We start from the raw sequence: 22557 nt of genomic DNA on the forward strand, positions 1-22557 counted from the left end.
CCATATTTTCAAATCGCTCTGTTCTATTTCTAAAATCTTATCCATCACTCAGTGAACTTCTTCAAAGAACAGGTATAGTGGCATGCTATCTTCAAGGCTAGGAGTGTAAGAAGTGGGAAAACTGTCTAGTGGAAGTTTGTTTACAATTATCACTAAAGAATAATTAGGTACTTTTTGACTCTTGTCATTTGTCTTGCTGGGTAAACTGTACATTGGAAACAAGCTAGCCACTTATAAACTTTCCCAGCTATGTAACTTCATAAAGTACAGCACTTCATCAAAGCACATCCATTAACCCTCTGACTGATACTCTTCTCTTGGCTTTGATTGCAGCACCACACAGAAGCACCTAGCCCATCATTGCTACCCCCATCAGCTTTACCGTTAGACGTATTAAACAATGCCGTTGCTGGATTTAGTACTGTGGAAGAACTTATCCGGTACCTTGAACCAGATCGGTGGCAACTGGATTTGGAAGATTTGTACAGGCCAACGTGGCAACTTCTTGGAAAGGCATATATTCATGGGAGGAAATCAAGAGGTAAATTACTCTTCTGTCTGGCCTTGCAGCTTTCTATGGGTATGTTTTCTTAACAAAGAAATGGTAATTAAGAGCATTCTTCACCTTGAGTTTTGGTTCCGAGAAAGGAATATGTTAGAAATACAGCAGAGATTGTTGTTGTTAGCTATTCTCACCATTATATTATCTGAAAAAGGACAATAACCAAGCTCAAAACGTAAAGGAATTTAGCAGGATAAAGTAACAAAAGGGTGGGTGGGGGGAGTAGAAGCAGACAGGGTAGTTTTCTGCAGGGAACCTGGGAGATTTTTATTTCCACAATGCAGCAGGGCATCTTGGCTGGGTGACATAATGTAACTTTGTGGGTTTCTTTTTTTTATGGAGGGCAAAAACTTTATTTTTTGTTTAGCATGGGTGATTTCTTACACTTACTGTATCATGTGAATGATTGGTTTATTTCCTTAGAATTGTTCCAGTCTCTACACCATATGAATTGAGAGCAATTAGCTAAATGTTTCTCTTTCATGATACCTCATGAAATCCCTGTGTCCATGTCCAGTTTGATCATGCAGTTGTTAACTTAATCGGATCTAAAGTAGATTATGTATTTCAAGACTTGTGGAGCTATTTCTTGTTCAGCAAGTCGTTTTTGTCCATTCATGAATTTTCTACCTCATATCCTACAGATGCTGCCCTCTATTTCATGTTTATGGGTTCCATGTGGATGGATAGCAAGCAGGCAATACCTCCTTCCTCGCCCACCATACAGCATGAAAATGAAAACATACGAGTTTAACTGAATACTCTGTTGAAAAACATGAACTAGATTATTATCTGATGAGCAAGAAAAGGGAGGAAGTAAAACTTTTCATAACTCAAATTTAAGTTTTTGATGGCTGATTCTTGGATCAGAGCCTAAAAATCAACCCTTCTACCCTACCTGTATTGCTACAGCTATGCACAGGGCAACTAAATCAAGAGTCAAACAGGAGGAAATCTATTTAAAAGCTTTCAGCAATGGACCATGCCTTTCAGACAGTCATTTAACACTTTCTTAATTAAAGAGACTCAGTATTTGCCAAAAGTATGCCATAAGCATACAGTAAGTGGGAGAAAAACAGAATATAATTTGTGAAACGTTACATAAACTAAAAATGCAGGTGTTGGGTAACACCTATATAGACAAAAGCAACTCCCTGCAAGACATATCTTAGAAAGAAACTATCAGAATAAATCTTTTAAAGACTTCTAATTAGATGCTGAAATAGATTTTTCCACTGAATAAACACATCGTGGTATTGCCACATTTATCTTTAAGAGACCACCCTCAGACTGCATTACCAAGTGTGTAATTTAATAGCCTGAGGTGGAAAATAAGTCCAGTTGCGATGACATAGAATTAACTGTTAGGTCTATTAAATAGATAGGGAAAGAAAACCTTTTTTTGTTCTTTTTTTTTTTCTTTTTTTAATGTTATTTCCTCTAGCAGCATGTTTGCTGTATTTAAAAACCTTTTTAAGAAATGTTTGGGAGAAGTGCATGCCCTAAAATGTTTGGGTTTTTCAAACTCTTTGATTCTATAATTAGATCGGGTTTATTTTTGCAATAGTTCAGTGTAAAAGCTAAATTACTGTCCTGCTTTTATAGACAAACATCAGTTTATATCTAGATTAAATGAAAATGTAATTAAAAGTGTATGTTACTTTATGTAGAGAAGAGTATTGTCCTCCTACTTAATAATTCATATGAAAAAGACTATATTTAGACAACCTAAATTCCACAGAACTTCTGTGTCTGATGTTTTCTCTGGATAAAATGCTTCCAAAAACTTCTAGCCAGGAAAGAAGAAACACCAAGTTCAGAGGCTTTGATGTCTAAATATAGTACTAAATTCTTTTATAATACTAAACATACTTAAAAATAAAATATATTTTGCTGTGCAAAAATATGATCCCATAGCTTCCCACAGAAATTTATGCATAATCATTAGACCATATTCTGAAGTCTGTTTAAGAAGAAGAGTCACAATTCAACCATCGTTCTCCGTAGATGCTTTTCTCCTATAGTTATGTGACTTTTTTTTTTTTTTTTTTTTTTTTAAACATTTGGGGTTTTGTAACAGTCCTGTCCTATTGTAGGAGCCAGTAAGAAACTTACACTTCCAGGAACATCACCAGGGTGCTTGGGAATAAAAATCATCCTGCTGCTATTTGTGCCCACAAGCAAGTGCCCCAATCAGAATTTAATTTGTTTCATTGACTTTGAGAGCAGCATCCAGCTGGAAGAATGTTTTGGGAAAGAGGGCTCCCCATGGTATTCAGTACACATCCCAGAAGATGTCAAACAGTTGCATTGCCAATTGCAGAACAGTTACTTTCAGGCTGGAGTGAACATCAGTTGCATGTGCCAGTGAAGGCACACTTTTGAAACAGACTTTACTGTAGACCTACCTGCATCTACATTTTTTTCTCCCTTTTTTTCCTTCTCCCCTTATTTTTATTTTAGTGTTTCCCATTCATGTGCTACTGCAGACCCTTCCATTCCTCCTGAGCTAGTGCTAGACAAAAGAACTTTGGCTGTTGTGTCAAACATGATACATGAGTGGAAGCCAAGTTGAAGGAGTGTTTAAATGTTCACATTATAACAGGTACTGTAACTCAGTGCACTTGGGAAATCCACATAACCTTTTATTGTGGTTAAGTAAACGCTTTTAAGGGAATATATACATTCTCTCATCTAGCTTCATGCCCACAGTGTGTTAAAATAAATTTTGGACAGACAGATGCTCTTTAAAAAAATAACAGCTTCATTCACACACTTCAAAGAAGTGATTATACAAGCGTGAGATAAATTTGCCACAGACCTTTTAATGAAATTGAATTACATAAGGTAGGGCAAGGGTTCATTGTGAGGCATAATAGCAATATACCTTAGTACATTGTAAAGCATGGAAACCAAACATGACATTTTTCATCTCTCCTGAAGCCTGTTGTAACAGTGAGGCACACTAAAAGATATCTGCTAAGAGCTGATTGCGTGTTCTTCCGCAGAACCTTTTTGAAATTCGGGTCTGCAGGTCTGAGGGTTTCAGTTCAAATTCATTCCAATTTTGTGACAAAATGTAATACACTTGCTGCTCATTTTAGTGCATTGCCCTTTTCTCTATGTTACAAGTACAGCTATTACTGGGAAATGGATGACGCTGCCGGTAGGCAGGACATAACTGGGAAGCGTAACACCATTCAGGCATCTCTCTCCCACTGGTTGGTGGGCTTGCTAGAAGAGGCATCAGTGCCCAGCTTCCACTTTCAATTTCCCATGGTGAAGGGCTGAACAGCAATTGTGTTAGGATGCCTAGGCTTAGCTTCTTGAAAGTCACTGTACCAACCATGTCAGTCTCTGTAGAAATCTACCAGTAGAAAGTATTAGCAAGAACTAGCATTTCTCTCATTGTGCTTTAGGCATTTTATCCTCATTCAGACAGTTCACTTATTATATATTTGAAAACATAACAGGAGAAAGTAATCCATCCCTATCCACCATCCTTGATTAATGGAGGTAGACATGTCCACCCTCTAAATGACTCGGCCTAGAGCTATTAGCTGATCAGAAGAGCTTAAATAATTTCTAATCTCTCACAGTGAATCTCTCCCCCGGAAGTTTTGTCTGTCTTTTCCTCTGCTCCCTTCTCAGCTTTTTCCAAGGACTGCTCTGGCAGTGTGGGAGGCAGGCTGGCATCCTGTCAGTAACTTCATTGGAGTTATTACACACTCCTTGCTTTTAAACATCAGATCATTTATTTAGAAGCCTATGTTAACCTGATAGTGATGGAATGAAGTGCCCCAGCTTGGCATTCACTGTAAGTGCAAGCAGAGAAAAGGCTTCAGTGTGTTTAACTGACCTTTCACAACAATAAACCCTTACTTACAGATGCCAGTATGTGGATAAGGTCTGCAAAAGAAACGTTTGAAGAAACATGGAATTAAATAGCTGCCCAAAGATCCGCTCCTGAGACAGTACTAGTGAGCATTTCTACTAGAGAAATGCAGCTTCTAGATTCTCTTTATTTCTTACATGTTTAAATAGAATTGAGATATTTTCTTGCCTTGATAGGCTGAAGTTCTCCTTGGTGACCTCTAGAGGCTCTTTACATAGTAGAGGGGGAAAAAAGCTATTTCTCTAGAGGTTGATTCAGATCAGAAACATATTTTAGCTTTATTTTAGATCTTTTTATTTACAAACTGCTAGCAATAACTATAAAGTATTTGTCAAATAATATCAATGCACTGGGATTTTTTTCCTCTAATTTCCTCTTGAGTTTGCTCAAAAACAGTTGGTCTAAAGCTCTTTGCTGCTTTGTTCGAGATCTCTATTTCAGTCATCTCAGTAGCCATACAATCATAGGGGTTTCTTTTGCCTTTTTTCTTTTTTTACCAGGTAGAGTACTCCTATGAATTAGACATTACTTCTGTTTCTTAATGATGGTAGGTTTGGAGAGAAACAGTTCAGACAAAAGATCCCAGATCATGCTTTTGTAGTCTGGCTTTTCTGAAACAAATGAAACCAACTAAACCAATCCCATTTTTTTTCAGTCTTAACTGCCACTTGCAAGGCCTGTTACTTCTTGGCTATGCAGCTAAGGTGAACCTAAAGGAGCTTGCCCTGTTTCAGATCTTTTCATGAGCTTGCTGTTCAACCACTGGCATAGTGAGACTCTAGTATGATACAGTGGAACCAGCTTATAGGGAAACTGGTGCCAAATACTAATTAATATCTTTAACTTGCACTTCAAGTTAGGTGATTATAAGGAGGAGCTGTATTTTATTTAAGATACATCGAGTGAAAATGAAACCTAGAGAAGCAACAGAAATTCATATACATGCTGCTATGAAGGAGAAGGGGAAAAATGGAGCCTACTAATAGTTACATAGATACACATACTTATGCACCGATTTGTTGTCTGTACAGTATTCACTGATGATGACATAACTTCTTGAACTTCTTACTCCATAGAAGTGAGGTCCTCTTAGATATAAATGGTTTGATTCTTTCTTATACTTACATCACCCATGCAAAGAAGCAATAATTGAAATTTTAGCAGCGAATAAGTTTGAATGCTTTATGCAAATGAATTGAAAATGTGTTTGGAGGTTTGTTGGATTCTTAATTGCTGTGTGTATTTCTCCAATCCAAAGTTGATATAGCATAGCAACACTAGAGCTCAGAGTATGACCATGGCCAAAGACAACTCCATTAGAGTTGATTTGATAAAACATTTATCAGAACATACTAGCCAAAGTTTGATTTGTTTAATTTGAACCAACTCTGCCAGAGTTATAAAATAATTGGTGAATATTCCTATACAACGATCATTCAATTAAATTTCATGGTATTCATATAACTGCAACATTATACTTGTGTGCTGAACTTGTAACAGCTGCACAAAAATGAACTTTCTTCAAGGGTTCTGCATTGCTGAAGCTGGTTTACCACCAATGAAGTTGGTTTACTAATCAGAAAAACACCAGTTTGTTTGTCTTTTTTTGCAGTGGTCGATCTCAACCTCCTAAAGGAGGAGGTGCGGCTGTATAGTTGTACTCCTCGCAACTTTTCAGTGTCACTGAGGGAGGAGCTGAAGCGAACTGACACCATCTTCTGGCCATTGTGTCTTCTGGTTAAACGTTGTGGTGGAAACTGTGCCTGTTGTCATCAGAGTTGCAATGAGTGCCAATGCGTACCAACAAAAGTCACCAAAAAATACCATGAGGTACGTGCTTTTTTTGCATTTGTATGTTTGGAAATACTGAAAGCCAGTTAAGGAATTTCTTTTTACTATAAGAATGCACCAATATTAATATTTTAAGATGTTATGTATTGAACTTGTAGTAAATATTTTTTTATCATTTTACTGAGGTGTTACATAAAAAAAGTAATATCTTCCTTGTTGAAATACTTTTCTGTGGAACTATTAAGTCATTCCTGAGGTATTTGTTTACTGGTGCAGTTCAGACACATCACAACCACACCTCCTTGTTCAGCTTTCTCTAGTGGTAGATGTGAACTTCATGAAGGAACAGATATCTGTCCATTTCCATTGTTATAAATCTATAGCTAGAATTATTTATTATAGAATTATCTAATAATTCCATTGGGTTAACTATACTATTAGCCCTTAAATAAAATTAAGTAGAAATATGAAACTGCAAGACTCTCTTCTTTGATAAAAGCAAGCTGTTCAACATGTTTTAATCTGTTCTGTAAAGGGCTTGAGGTAAAAGCAAAAACAGTAATTAGTGGGTAGAATAAATGAAGACATTCAGCTGAGGAAAGCCTATTTCTTTTAATACGCTTACTGTCATCCAGTGTGTTTCTCATGCAATCTAGCTCATAGTCTAGGTGTCTGATGAAGCACTTGCTGTTTTCTTGATGCTTGGCTTCTTCTCCTTCAGGTTCTTCAGCTGAAGCCAAGGATTGGCGTCCGGGGGTTGCATAAATCATTGACAGATGTACCTTTGGAACACCATGAGGAGTGTGACTGTGTGTGCAAAGGGAATACTGAAGGATAAACACGATTAAATTGTGCTGTTTTCTTTCAAAGCACATTCAATCAATGGCTGATTCTATTATGGGGCTTGTGCATTATCTCCTTCTGTAATCTCAGTTGTTTGCTTTGGGGATCTTCCATCTTCAAGATTTACAGTGAGCTCTAAAAAGAGGAGAAGCCAAACTGGGATTATATGTTGTGTGACAGCTCTGTTTGGAGGCCCAGTGAAAGGATGGGAGAAAGGCATCAATGAGGGATTTAAAATATATGTATTGTTTTTGTCCCCCACAATTTTCTTGACAATACATGGATTTATAATTTAGGAGTAAAAATAAAGTTAGAAGGCTCACATCATGGAGACTTGATCCTGCTGGCTGTCTCATTTCTACAGCTCCAGTACATCTGGCCTCTGGTTGAAAACACCTGAAATCTTTCTTTCTGTGTTCAACTACTCCTATGTACTCTAACTCGAAGTGTTCTCTGTTGTATAAACTTGGGTTAAAACAGACTATCTTTTTCCAAACTAAACTTAATTTGTCTAATGCTGGTAGAAAGGACTGGATCTTTCCATACGCTCTAGTAAAGTTCCTGCCTTTTAGAAAGAAGACTGGACAATAACGTGAGCTAAGGAAGCAAACATTGAAAAGAACAGCGCCTTTATTCTTACTACTATGGCTGACAATTTTTTGTTTGTTTGTTTGTTGTTTTTTATCGTGTACATTTTTATACTCTCCTTTTGACAATATAACTATTTGCTTTTCTAAACTTGTTAAATATATCTATTTTTACCAAAGGTATTTAATACTTTTTTTATTACAACCTAGATCAACTATTTTTTAGTTTTGTGAGACTTTAAAGCCAGATTTATACAGTTGGAGGAACAGAGATGTGGTTACAATGGGAAAGGAGAATGATCTCCTTGCAGTTTGTTGCTACACAGTGAAAAAATACAGGTTTTTACCTGGATGCCCAATAATAATAAACAGAGATGTAGAGATGTGTGGATGAAACTCTGAGCTTGCTAGCTCCATGACACTGAAAATATGAGAGACAGACATTACGATAAGTGGTTTCAGAAGCTGACTTCAAAAATTCCCTCTCTCCATACTGGCCTCTGTTCAGGTAGAAGAGAAATGAGTGTAGATAGATGCATTCTGGCTTGTTTAACTCTTTAATTTCTTTAAAGTAGGATGATCTACAATGTAAGAAAAGAAGCCCAGTGGCTTGCAGCCTTCATGATGCATCATGGTCACGGGAAGGCAGCCTTGTTAATGTTGAAGTGTATGGTTTTCCATTGACGGTTATAGCTGTTTAAGTACTGTTCACTCACAGGATCGTAACACTCTTCAGTACAGTATGATGAACTATGGTTTTGTTCTTCTGTACGTTATATTCTTTAACCAATACACTTATCCCACCCTATGCAAATTGAAAAGGAAACAGTAAAGTATTTTGCTTGTAAAATGCTTTAATATTATGCCTAGTTTATTTTTTTGACTATTGGATTTGCAGATTGTAATGAATCACCAAATAAAGTAATAATGCTAATTTTGGGAGAATAAATGTTTCTGTGTGGTTGCATATTTGTATCTGTTCAATATACAATAACAGGAGAAGTTAAAGAGGGTGATTTTCTACGTACCATTTTGAAAGTCAGTTATGAAAACAGAAATCTTCTGTTACCAAGTGTCCTGGTTTCAGCTGGGATAGAGTTAATTTTTACAGGAACCTGGGAGGTGGGGGGGCATAGCCGGGGCAGCTGACCTGAACTAGCCAAGGAGCTATTCCATACCATGTGACATCCTGCCCAGTATATAAATGGGGAGCGGGCCAGGGGGGTGGTCTTGGCTTTTGGTGGGGGAAGTGGCGGAGCGTCGGGTCCTGGGTGGTGAGCAGTTGCACTGTGCATCACTCTTTTTGTATACTCTTTCGTTAGTACCATTGTTATTGTTATAATTTCTTTGTGTTGTCCCAGTAAACTGCCTTTATCTCAACCCTTGAGGTTCCAGGTTTTTTTTCTTTTCTCTCCTCTGTCTCCCCCCTATCCCACCGGAGGGGGGCGGAGAAGTGAGCAAGCGGCTGCGTGGTCCTTTGTTACCAGCTGGGCTGAAACCATGACAGTCCTTTTTGGCGCCCAACATGGGGCACGAAGGGTTGAGATAACAACAGATCTGGCCAGAGTGTGTTGAAACAAATTTGTCATACGCATCTCTTATACTAGATAAATAGATGTTAGTCACAATGTTGTTTCATTTGTTTACATGGTGGCGTTCTGTAAGCTCTTATATGCTCTATGTATTGCCTGTAGTTGCGTATCTCATCTCTGGGAGAGTGATTGGGATTATCATTTTGCTGTACTGGGCAATGTCGACTTGTGAAATAATTACATCACTGGTCATGAGGTTAAGCAGGTATCTGTATGAGGCAGTGATATCAGTTCCATACTTTGGGCACCTTCTGTTGGATTTTATTGGTAATTACACCCAATCCATAGGGAAGTTAGGGGGGGGACACTTCCCCCGTCCGTTTGCCTCCCTTTTCTCTTTCCGACTAATTACAACAGCTTTCAAGAATTTTGAATATCCTTGGGATGCGCAAGCCAGTGTGCTGTTAGTGCTATGCCTCCTGACTATGTTTCAGGTCTTGTTTAGGGCTACAAAAAGGCTCTTTAAGAGTACCACTCAGAGATCTGCCCCAAAGCTGGATATTCATGGGTGGCACGGCATGTGGGAGGATGTGGGCAGGTATCTAGAGAACTTCTCACCGCCAGTGACTTGGAAGTTCACTCCCGAACAACTACAGAACCCTCATGAAGTGATAGAATATTTGAAAGAAAAATGTTGTGGCTATCCCAGAGACACACAACTCACTACACTGTGCTGGGCCCTGGCCAGTATCTACCAAACACTGCTTGATATTATGCAGTACCCTCCGGGGGAAAAGGGGGAAAAGATGGAAAACAGGACAACATGCACCGTGGCTATCCCAACCCTGACAACAGGCACCGTGGCTGCCCCTACCCCGGTGACAGATACTGCAGCTAAACCAGAGAACTAACCTGTGCCAGTATCAGTCACCCCTGTACAGAAAAAGAAACACACAAAGAAATCAGTTTGCTTAGTGAGAGATGAAGATGAACCAGGGTCATCGCGAGAACAGGAGGAAGAGGCAGAACCTGAAATAATTACCCAATCTCTATCCCTGAGTTGCATGACATGCAAAAAGATTTTAGCCACCACCCAGGTGAGCACATTGTTACCTGGCTGCTCCGATGCTGGGATAGCGGGGCTAGTAGTGTGGAATTAGAAGGTAAGGAAGCCAAGCAGTTGGGATCTCTGTCTAGGGAAGGGAGCATCGACAAGGCGATTGGGAGAAGAACACAAGTCCTCAGCCTCTGGAGGCGACTTCTGTTAGGTGTGAAGGAAAGATACCCCTTCAGGGATGAAGTTACATGTCACCAAGGCAAGTGGACCACCATGGAAAGAGGTATCCAGTACCTGAGGGAATCAGCTGTGCTGGAGGTGATTTATAATGATCCAGAAAATGCGCAGTCACCCACAGATCCAGATGAAGTCCAATGCACACAACCAATGTGGCGGAAGTTTCTACAAAGTGCACCACCAACCTATGCCAACTCATTGGCAGTAATGTCCTGGAGAGAAGGCTATGGAAAAACGGTGGATGAATTGGCTGTCCAACTCCGGCAATACGAAGGAAGTCTCTCTTCCTCCCTACGGGCCTGTGTCTCGGCTGTAGAGGAATTGTCCCGAGAGTTCCAGCAATTCAAAGTGTATCTGTCCTCCTCCTCACCTGTACAGGCCCGCATCGCAGTTATTGGGAGTAAGCGTTCCTCTGCCCAAGAGAGAGGAGAGAGAAAGTACACACGACGGGCTAACCTGTGGTTTTACCTGCGTGACCATGGAGAGGACATGAGGAAGTGGGATGGAAAACCTACCTCAGTCTTGGATGCACGGGTACAGGAGTTGCGAGAAAAAGCAAGCAGAAAAGAGGATTCTTCTTGGAAAACTGCTGCTCCAGTTTCCCGTGAGCAGTCCCCCAGATGCAGTAGATGGGCTGATCTCATTTCTGATCCTCTTGAAGGGACTTCTGATTCACATGTGCAGAAAGTGAGTAAAGGATATTCTAACCAGGATTAGAGGGGCCCTGCCTTCAGCCAGGTGGAGGAGAGGGACAACCGAGTCTACTGGACAGTGTGGATTTGATGGCCTGGCACATCAGACCCACAGGAACATAAGGCTCTAGTGGACACTGGTGCACAATGTACCCTAATGCCATCAAGTTATAAAGGGGCAGAACCCATCTGTATCTCTGGTATGACAGGGGGATCCCAAGAGCTAACCGTATTGGAAGCTGAAATGAGTCTAACCGGGAATGAGTGGCATAAACACCCCATTGCGACTGGCCCAGAGGCCCCGTGCATCCTTGGTATAGATTATCTCAGGAGGGGGTATTTCAAGGACCCAAAAGGGTACCGTTGGGCCTTTGGTATAGCTGCATTGGAGACGGAGGAGATTGAGCAGCTGTCTACCCTGCCTGTCTCTCCCAAGACCCTTCGACTGTGGGGTTGCTGAACGTTGAAGAACAACAGGTGCCAATTGCTACCACAATGGTGCAGCGGCGACAATATCGCACCAACCGAGACTCCCTGATCCCCATCCATAAGCTGATTTGCCAATTGGAGAGCCAAGGAGTGATCAGCAAGACTCACCCTTTAATAGTCCCATATGGCCCGTGTGGAAATGTAATGGGGAATGGAGACTAACAGTAGGTTATCGTGGGCTGAATGAAGTCACGCCACTGCTGAGCGCTGCTGTACTAGATATGTTAGAGCTTCAATATGAACTGGAATCAAAGGCAGCTAACTGGTATGCCACAGTTGACATTGCTAATGCATTTTTCTCCATTCCTTTGGCAGTGGAGTGCAGGCCACAGTTTGCTTTCACTTGGAGGGGCATCCAGTACACCTGGAATCGATTGCCCCAGGGGTGGAAACACAGACCCACCATTTGCCATGGACTGATCCAGGCTGCACTAGAAAAAGGTGAAACTCCAGAGCACCTGCAATATATTGATGACATCATCGTATGGGGCAACATGGCAAAAGAAGTTTTTGAGAAAGGGAAGAAAATAATCCAAATCCTTTTGAAGGCTGGTTTTGCCATAAAAGAAAGTAAGGTCAAGGGACCTGCGCAGGAAATCCAGTTCTTAGGAGTAAAATGGCAAGGTGGGCGTCGTCAGTCAGATCCCTGCGGACGTGATCAACAAAATAGCAGCTATGTCCTCACCGACTAATAAAAAGGAAACACAGGCTTTCTTAGGTATTGTGGGCTTTTGGAGAATGCATATTCCAAATTACAGTCAAATTGTAAGTCCTCTCTACCAAGTTACTCGGAAGAATGATTTTAAATGGGGGCCTGAGCAATGACAAGCCTTTGAACAAATTAAGCGGGAGATTGTTCATGCAGTAGCTCTTGGGCCAGTCCGGACAGGACAAGATATTAAAAATGTGCTCTACACTGTGGCTGGGGAGAATGGCCCTACCTGGAGCCTTTGGCAGAAAGCACCTGGGGAGACCCGAGGCTGACCCCTGGGGTTTTGGAGTCGGGGATATCGAGGATCCGAGGCTCACTATACTCCAACTGAAAAAGAGATCTTGGCAGCATATGAAGGAGTTCGAGCTGCCTCAGAAGTGGTTGGTACTGAAACACAGCTCTTCTTAGCACCTCGACTGCCAGTGCTGGGCTGGATGTTCAAAGGGAGGGTCTCCTCTACACATCATGCGATTGACACCACGTGGAGTAAGTGGATCGCACTGATCACACAAACGGCTCGCATAGGAAACCCCAGTCGCCCAGGAATGTTAGAAGTGATCACGGACTGGCCAGAAGGCAAAGATTTTGAAATGTCGCCAGAGGAGGAGGTGACATGGGCTGAAGAGGCCCCACTGTATAATAATCTGCCAGAAGATGAGAGGCAATATGCCCTGTTCACTGATGGGTCCTGTCACATTGTGGGAAAACATCGGAGGTGGAAGGCTGCTGTATGGAGTCCTACATGACTAGTTGCAGAAACTGCTGAAGGAGAAGGTGAATCGAGTCAGTTTGCAGAGGTGAAAGCCATCCAGCTAGCATTAGACATTGCTGAAAGAGAAAAGTGGCCAGTGCTCTATCTCTATACTGACTCATGGATGGTGGCAAATGCCCTATGGGGGTGGCTACAGCAATGGAAGAAGGGCAACTGGCAGCGCAGAGGTAAACCCATCTGGGCTGCTGCACTGTGGCAAGATATCGCTGTTCGGATAGAGAAGCTAGTGGTAAAAGTACGTCACGTAGATGCTCATGTACCCAAGAGTCGAGCCACTGAAGAACGTCAAAACAACCAGCAGGCAGATCAAGCTGCCAAGATTGAAGTGTCTCAGGTGGACCTCAGGTGGACCTGGACTGGCAACGTAGGGGTGAGCTATTTATAGCTCAGTGGGCCCATGATACCTCAGGCCATCAGGGAAGAGATGCAACATATAGATGGGCTCAAGATCGAGGGGTGGACTTGACCATGGACACTATCGCACAGGTCATCCATGAATGTGCTGCAATTAAGCAAGCCAAGCGGCAAAAACCCCTGTTGCATGGAGCGCGATGGCTGAAATATAAACAGTGGGAGGCCTGGCAGATTGACTATATCACACTCCCACGAACACGCCAAGGCAAGTACCATGGTGGAAGCAACCACTGGATGGCTGGAAACATACCCTGTGTCCCATGCCACTGCCCAGAACACTATCCTGGGCCTTGAAGAGAAAATTTTATGGCAACACGGCACCCCAGAAAGAATCGAGTTGGACAATGGGACTCACTTCCGAAACAACTTCGTAGACACCTGGGCCAAAGAACATGGCATTGAGTGGGTATATCACATCCCTTATCACGCACCGGCCTTTGGAAAAATTGAACGATACAATGGACTGCTGAAAACTACATTGAGAGCGATGGGGGGTGGAACTTTCAAACATTGGGATACACATTTAACAAAAGCCACCTGATTAGTTAATACTAGAGGATCCACCAATCGGGCTGGCCCCACCCAACCAAGACTTCCACATACTGTAGAAGGGGATAAAGTCCCTGTAGTGCACATGAGGAGCATGTAAGGAAAGACAGTCTGGGTTAGTCCTCCCTCAAGCAGAGGCAAACCCATTCAAGGGGTTGTTTTTGCTCAGGGACCTGGGTACACCTGGTGGGTGATGCAGAAGGATGGGGAAGTTCGATGCGTACCTCAGGGAGATTTGATTTTGGGAGAGAATAGCCAGTGAATTGGGCTGTATGATATTTAACTGCTAAATAACCTGCCAATGCATGTCATTGTATCTATAGTGTCTATATGCCATATCAAGGGTATTATTGTAAGAATTATCCAAATGACTACAGAATGGACTTTTGAAACTGAGCCAAGTACAAGAGCAATAGAACTTGAACTGGCACCCAGCAATTTCCTCAAGATCAACATCTTCGACCTGCAGACCAAGGGCATGCACCAAATGTACTAGCCACAAGTTCCAGAGACGACATACAACGACCCAACATCTCACCATCTCTCTCTCTTATCCTGAAGAACTGTTACAACAGATAGAGCCCCAAAATCGATGGACACATTAGAGGGATAGCCCATAGGCTAAAGGAACACCATGTATGTGTGTGTGTGAGGTCGGGGGGGGGAGTCCATATACTTATATATAAGACGAGGAAAGTAGTAGTGGTTGATTGGAAAATGTAAGATCTGAGCAAGATGTAGATGGTATAGAATAAGGGGTGGATAATGTCCTGGGTTCAGCTGGGATAGAGTTAATTTTTACAGGAACCTGGGAGGTGGGGGCATAGCCGGGGCAGCTGACCTGAACTAGCCAAGGAGCTATTCCATACCATGTGCCATCATGCTCAGTATATAAATGGGGAGCGGGCCGGGGGGGTGGTCTCGGCTTTTGGTGGGGGAAGTGGTGGAGCATCGGGTCCCGGATGGTGAGCAGTTGCACTGTGCATCACTCTTTTTGTATACTCTTTCATTAGTACCGTTGTTGTTGTAATTTCTTTGTGTTTGTCCAGTAAACTGCCTTTATCTCAACCCTTGAGGTTCCAGTTTCTTTTCCTTTTCTCTCCTCCATCTCCTCCCCATCCCACCGGAGGGGGGCAGAGAAGTGAGCGAGCGGCTGCATGGTCCTTTGTTACCAGCTGGGCTGAAACCACGACCCCAAGACTTCCACTTGCTTTAACTCTGTTTTACTGTAAATCCACAAGAAGAAAAAGGGAAAGAAGGAATGTGATGCTATTTGTATAAACATTCAAAATGTTCAAAATTGTGTGGATGTGAAGCCATCAAATTGAAATAGCATCTTCTGTTATTGTTTCCATCATGAAAATGAGTTCTGATGAAAATGTGGAGGTTTTTGCAAGTTGGTATGACTTTCTGATATCAGTTCTGGAAAGTTCTCAGGTGGCTTTTGATTCTGTCTTAGCTGGTCTGTTTTGCCCCACCCTCAACCTCCTACTGAGTAAGAAAAATATCTGGTGTAAATGTGGCATACAATTATGCAGTCTGAATATTAACCCTGTATCAGAATGCAGAATTATGGTCCCACAAGAAACCTGATTTACTTGAATTTTGAGACTTTGACCAGAATAAGGAGTGTTTTGCGGGGATGTTGGGGAATTTTTTTGCACTTAATATTGTCATTTTTTTGTCATTAAAAGAGCTTTTGAAAAGCAAGTTGAGATAAAAGCAGAAATCATAGCCTCTGGCATCATAATTCAGCAGAAGAATTGAAAAATGTAATTCTGTTACAGAAATTTCTGCTGTAGGAAATGCAGGAAGTCTCATCCTCTCTGTAGAGGTGCTAGTGGAAGAATGCACTGTTTTGGGGTAGGTAGCAGAGGAACGGGGAGTTTCTGGAACCACGCAGGGTATGGAGGGTAATGTTTTCCCAATGTCAAAAATGTTTCTTCTGTTGCCCTCCTCTGGCTTTGGCTGACTTTTCTTCCTTGCCAATTTCTTGCACCAGCATCCTTCCCAATTGCTTGCTATAGGCCTGCATCTGAACTCCTTATCGCTTTGCTCTTTATGTACGCCTTCACAGTGCTCTCTCTCTCTCATCTGATCCAAAATCACCATCCCTCCCACTTGCTGTCCTCTTGCCGAGCATTAAGCACTTCCCCTCCTCCTCGGCTCCCTGCTGAAGCTGCGTCTTCTCACTACCACTGCCCGGACTTTGTTTTTCCACCTCCCCTTAGATATTCAGGGCATTTAGCACTCCACCTCTTCCCTGGCTTAGAGAGTATGAACACCCTCAGCTCTTTTAAAGGACAGGACTTGGGAAAGATACCAACCTAGCAAAGCGATGAAGGGTGCAGTTCCTCTGCCTTGACCTACGTCCTCTGTCCTGCTGGGTAGAGCCGCTGGCCGCCGGCAGTGGGTAACTTCTGCTGGTGATCTGGTGGGATGCACCCATACCGCATCCTGCCTTCATCTAGAAATCCTGCTGAGCTTTCTGTGGTCTTTTCATCCTGAAGAGTCTTAAAATGTTTTGAAGATTTCCTTCTGACAGCGCAGGGGAGCTGCTGTCACAACAATAAATCGCGTTAGTGACCGACCTCCCATTGGCGGGAAAGGGCGAGGTGAGGTAAAATATGTGGGACAAGGCAAAGAAAGGTGAGGGGGCGCAGGTGGGCTGGGGCAGGCTGGGGCCGCTGGGGGCAAATAGAGCAGAAAAGGACAGAGAGAGAAATGGTGCTAATGACCGGGGTCTCCTAATTTGCTGACAGCTCCCCCGCAGTGAGGCCTGTATCTCCCTGACACCTCCCTCCCCTGGGAGGTCTTGTCAGCCCCAGGTGCGAGGCTCTCCTCAGCACGCAGTGCGGGGATGGTGACAGCCAGCCGAGGGGAGGCACACAGCTCTGGGGTTAATCGGATTGCCTTGAACATTGCCAGTATTTGTCCTAAACTTTGAAAAATATGTTTGATATAAAACTTGAGAACTGCACATAATAAACGTAGTAATTATGGTAGGTACAGTTTCAGCATAAAGGGATTACTCCACGCTAACAGAGACAATTGCCTAACTCTCCCTCTCCTAATTTGCTTAAAGTTCCCCAGCTGAGAGGTTTTCATTTCTTCCTCTGAAGATTTTCTTACCCAAAGATGAAATTTTTCAGTCAGGTGTTGCTGAGGAGCATTAACTTCTTGCAGCCTCGAGGTGAGCCAAGGTTTGTTATACCTACAGTTGCACACAGCATTCAGGAAATGCTCCTCTGAGGGTTTTGTTTCATTATGATGATGATGATGATGATTATGATTATTATTATTATTATTATTATTTTGTTGTTGTTGTTTCTAAGCAAAAAGTGTGGTAAAAACTAACTGAAGATATTAATTATGAATTACTAACAAGCAAAAAACAGTGCCTTTCACAGTTACAGGTCATCACAACTGAATGCCAAGGATGCCGTATGTGTTAAAAAAGATTGAAAAAAGCCGGTAGAAAGCCTGTGATTTTCAATGTGGAATAGAATTTGCAAGCTTTGATCTTACATCTTTGTGGAGATTTTTTAAATTGTTGCTGTCTATTTTAAGCCATGAGTTGCTGACCTTCATTAATGTAAGCACCAGTGTATTGGAATAAAGAGGGAAATGACTGTTTCCAATGGGCCTAAGGAGTGGAAACAGCTGAGTGGAATAAAGTAGCTCCTGTAAACAGACAAAATCCAAATAGTGTAGACTGCATTTTGTAGGTTTTATCATATTCCCAATGAATGGCTTTGGCTAAAAGTAATTATTCCCCCCAGAGGAATAGGTGGGGAGCTGCCGACTGATGGTGAGCCTTGTTTTTATGGATTCTGTAGATATTCACATTCCTGGAACCCTCCTGTCAGCCGTGGCCGGCATGGGAGTGATGTGGAGCAACACCAAAACTTTAGTCACCAAGGGCGTTAACTGCAGATCTGTTGGCTCTTAAACTCTTTTAAGTTTCCTTGCTCTTTGTCTGCCCGGTTGCACAGGCTCACAGCTCCTTTTCAGCAGAAGAGGAGAGAAAAAAAAGATGTGGTTGATACAACGGAGTGTGTGGAAGGGAAAGACAGAAGTACAAAGCTACCTTATTTAGTAGCTACTGCATCAGCTAATGTAAGCTGTTATCTGATTTCCTTTCTAATGGAGGACTGTGTTGAAATTCTTATAAATTTGCAATTAAGATACTAGCTGCTTAAGTGGTCTCATTTTGATTGCACCAAACTCTGGAAATGAAAATTGGAAACATTTACTTTCTGTTTGACTTCTGAAGATACAATAGTAGTGCTACTGTTAAAGGCCCTCTCATAAAACCTCATACAGAGATGCTAAAAGAATCATGATTGCAAGATTCTCATTCAAACCAAGCTCTGAAGCTAAGTAGATGAACTTACTTTTCTGGTGCTGCTTGAGATATGATATGGTATGGTATTTAATTTAGTTTGAGTAAGTTTGCTTTTCATATTGTTTTTTGCATGGGACGCTTCATCAGGCAACTTGCCTTTCAAAGTCCCTTCATGCACCTTTTAAACCCAGGGACAGTGTTTTTCTTTGTCTGTCAAAATCATGGAGTAAAAATATGGCTACTTTTTTCAGCAAAAATTGGACAAAACTTTTCAGAGAAGACAGTTTGCCTATTGCCTCACTGGAACTCCCCTAGATGGTTGAAAGAAAAATAAGTTTACAGCTCAGTCATGGGAGAAAGATGACGGCTTTTTTGAAAGTGTGATTCAGAGCACATAAGCTAGATTCGTGCTCTGAATCATGCTCTGTGTCAGTTTTCATTGAGCTCATATGTCTTCATTGAGCTCATCTGTCTTCATCGAGTATAGAGCCAAAGTCTGGCCCTCCCAGTTGAGGCAGCTCTGTTAGATGCATGAGGTTAATCAATGGGAATACCCCATTTACAGGCTTGTTTTCTGAACAAAATGTCTCTTTCTCAAAGAAGAGTCTCAAGAAGATCTGCAGCCTGGATTGGTTTTCCATATAGCTGATATGGCAAGCTTTTGTTTTGCCTAGTGAAGACAGAAGTGCCAGTTCGACTCAAGCCCATGTTGCCTTCCTCAGATTCTGCAGCGCTGAAGATCCAAGCCAGCATGGTTCTGGTGTCTCTCCTGTTCAGAGTGAGTGCCAAACCACATCTCTGCTAGCAAACTTGCTTTTCTTTCACTGTGCAGAATCCTGATAAGTTAACAAGGTTGGCAAAAAAACTTGTTTATCTGTTTCACTTTGTCCTCCTTCAGACATATTTGTGGGGTGAGCCTTGGGATCCCAGAGAGCACCTACATGAAACTCATTTAAGAGAGAAGGCCAGTGAAGGCCATGATGTTTAGGGTTCTTTTTTGAAGAACAGCATCACACAGTGATCAGTAAAATTAGCAACTTTGTGAATCAAAAGATAATAAAATTAACTGTACCACTTTGTTTAAAAGGTTTCATTTAGAGATTGATGAAAATAAAATAATGTTTAAGCTTTGATTTCACTCTTTTCAAAGTTTTCCACAATTTCAGAAGAAGGGCTGCTTTTCACCCTCACTAATTGCTTTTTATTCTGTATCCTTTTGTCATAAATTGAGTAATTTTCCTCAAAAACAGTAAAATAAACACATAACTCTCTATCTCCTAAGGTGTTAAAAAGCTGGAACCCCTCTTCGATTCTTTCTGCCTTCAGGGTGACATCTCTTTTACTGTGACTAACATACGCTTCAGTGAGGAAAAGTAGGTGACATGTCTACCATATAGCATCTTTATGCTTGCATGGCTAAGCAGACTTTTGGTATACTTATAGAGAAGAGGTGCTAGGCAGAAATTGGCTTTTTGGGGGGCTTCACATAATTGTGAAGTCATAGCAGGCTTGATATTGCTGAAGGGCGTATGGAATTCAAATGAACAAAATTCCGCCACTGTTCTGCAGAAAGGATATGTGCCACATGCAAAGCCTCAAAAATAACTCTATTTACCTGTGACCCACTTAGTTACTTTTCAAGTCTCATGTTGAAGATAAGTGTTGAAAGACAATGTATATCTCAGCTATAGGAAAGCTTTTTCATCCAGAGGCTTAAGTAACTAGAGCTCTGATTCATTCAGTTAACCATAACAGCCTCATTCCGTGTTACGTTGTGTAGTTAAATCTCAGAGCTTAGGCACAGATTTCTGATATAGGCAGAAACAATCACCTCTTGGTTGTGGGAGTAGGGTAAGAGGGCATCCTTTCTTGACTGTGTTACAGCATCTGGCTCTTTGGGGAGCAGTCTGTACATGTTGCTGACAGATACGATCTGCATGTGGTCCTTGGCCACAGGCTGGCTTCCACTTAGAAAAGCGGTTATCGATTATGAAGAATTGGGAGTCTGTGAATTAGAAAACAAGAGAAAGGTCTGTGTTGCTTTAGATCAGATGTTCATCTAGTTCAGCGTTCTTGTCTCTCTTCATGGTGATGGTTGATGAAAGTGTACAAGTACCCTACACTTTCCAAATTCCACAAATCAATAGTTTGGGACTCCTTTAGCCAAAGTATGAATTACAGGCCATAACATCCTTATCAGTGGCTGTAAAACACAGCCCATTTAAATGAATGAATGTGTCTTCTGTATGATGTGATCAGAGTGAGTTGAAATTCAGCACAGGCCCTGCCTAACAGAGAGGTGGTTGTTGTAAGTTTCATAAACTTGGTTTCCTTTGCCACACCTGAGCTTAATGTGCTCAGAAGGGGCAGATTAGCTGTTTCACTACCAAAAAGGCAGGGCGATAATGAAGTACAGCTGATATATACAGGAAAAGCAACACACTTCTTACATGCACTATGAAGTATACAATAAAAGCGGTAGTGTTGTACAGACTTTTTACTTGCTGGAAGGATAAAAAATAAGTTACTAATTGTTCTTTTACAAAGCATTGTTAATGTGCTATTGTCCTGGGTTCAGCTGGGATAGTTAATTTTTACAGGAACCTGGGAGGTGGGGGCATAGCCGGGGCAGCTGACCTGAACTAGCCAAGGAGCTATTCCATACCATGTGACATCCTGCCCAGTATATAAATGGGGAGCGGGCCAGGGGGGGTGGTCTTGGCTTTTGGTGGGGGAAGTGGCGGAGCGTCGGGTCCCGGGTGGTGAGCAGTTGCACTGTGCGTCACTCTTTTTGTATACTTTTTCATTAGTGCTGTTGTTGTTGTTGTAATCTCTTTGTGTTTGTCCAGTAAACTGCCTTTATCTCAACCCTTGAGGTTCCAGTTTCTTTTTCTTTTCTCTCCTCCATCTCCTCCCCATCCCACTGGAGGGGGGCGGAGGAGTGAGCGAGCGGCTGCGTGGTCCTTTGTTACCGGCCGGGTTGAAACCACGACAGCTATATATACTTTCCTTCTGTACATTTCATTATCCCCAAGGCATTGGTCAGGTTGGACCGTCTTTTCTCATATATTTGGTATACTCTCCTTTTCTTTCATCAGTTTCAGATAAATTAAAATTTTAGCAGTTTTTTGAAGCTGATGATTTTACTATTGGTAACAAAAATTCGAGAATTATTAAAGGCAAACTTTAAAGCATAGCCATCTCTAAACAGAGACAAGTTGTTAACACCTCAAAAAAAAGAGACAAAATTATGGCCTAAGCCACGATGGAAATCTGTGGCTGTGAAGAATCCTTTTCAGTCACCTTGGCAATTCTACATTTCCAGTAGTTTAGTAGTGTGGCGCATTAATGCCGAAGTAATTTAGCTCTTTTTCTACTTGTGAAAATAAAGATTTATTCCATGCAGTTCATGAAAACTAAGCCAGCCAGCTACATTAGAGAAGCTGATGAAGTGTGGGCTGGATGAGCAGGCATTGAGGTGGATTGAAGACTGGGTGAACGGTCAGGCCCAGAAGGTGGTGGTCAGTGGAAAAAACTCCAGTTGGAGACCAGTAATTAGTGGTGTACCCCAGGGGTTGATAGTGGGTCTGATCCTGTTCAACATCTTCATTAATGATCTGGATGCTGGGGCAGAGTGAGTACACCCTCAGCAAGTTTGCAGATGACACAAAACTGGGAGGAGGGGCTGATACACCAGAGGATTTCCCCGCCATCCAGAGGAACCTTGACAGGCTGGAGAAATGAGCTAACAGGAACCTCATGATGTTCAACAAGGTGAAGTGCAAAGTCCTGCATCTGGGGAGGAACAACCCCAGGCACTAGTACATGCTGGGGGCCACCCAGCTGCAAAGCAGCTTTGAAGAAAAGGACCAAGGGGTCCTGGCAGACACCAAGTTGAACATGAGCCAGCAATGTGCACTGGTGGCAAAGAAGGCTAAGGGTGTCCTGGGTTGCATTAGGAGGAGCGTTGCCAGCAGGTTGAGGGAGGTGAGCCTTTCTCTCTGCTCAGCACTGGTGAGGCCACGCCTGGAGTACTGTGTCCAGTTCTGGGCTCTCCCGTACGATAGAGATATGGAC

General features: G+C 42.2%; 1 protein-coding gene across 1 annotated transcript in view; it reads left to right on the top strand.

The window, feature by feature from the left end:
• Nucleotides 1-8603, top strand: part of PDGFC (platelet derived growth factor C) — a 139685-nt gene extending 131082 nt beyond the window's left edge. The window contains exons 4-6 of the mRNA XM_049833980.1: nt 334-541; nt 6070-6287; nt 6970-8603. Coding sequence (XP_049689937.1) covers nt 334-541; nt 6070-6287; nt 6970-7086 — 543 coding nt within the window. The 3' untranslated portion in view covers nt 7087-8603. The remainder of the gene's footprint in view (nt 1-333; nt 542-6069; nt 6288-6969) is intronic.
• The last annotated feature ends 13954 nt before the right edge of the window (nt 8604-22557 follow it).

The sequence above is a fragment of the Accipiter gentilis genome, chromosome 3 (assembly GCF_929443795.1).
Source record: "Accipiter gentilis chromosome 3, bAccGen1.1, whole genome shotgun sequence".
Taxonomy (NCBI): domain Eukaryota; kingdom Metazoa; phylum Chordata; class Aves; order Accipitriformes; family Accipitridae; genus Astur; species Astur gentilis.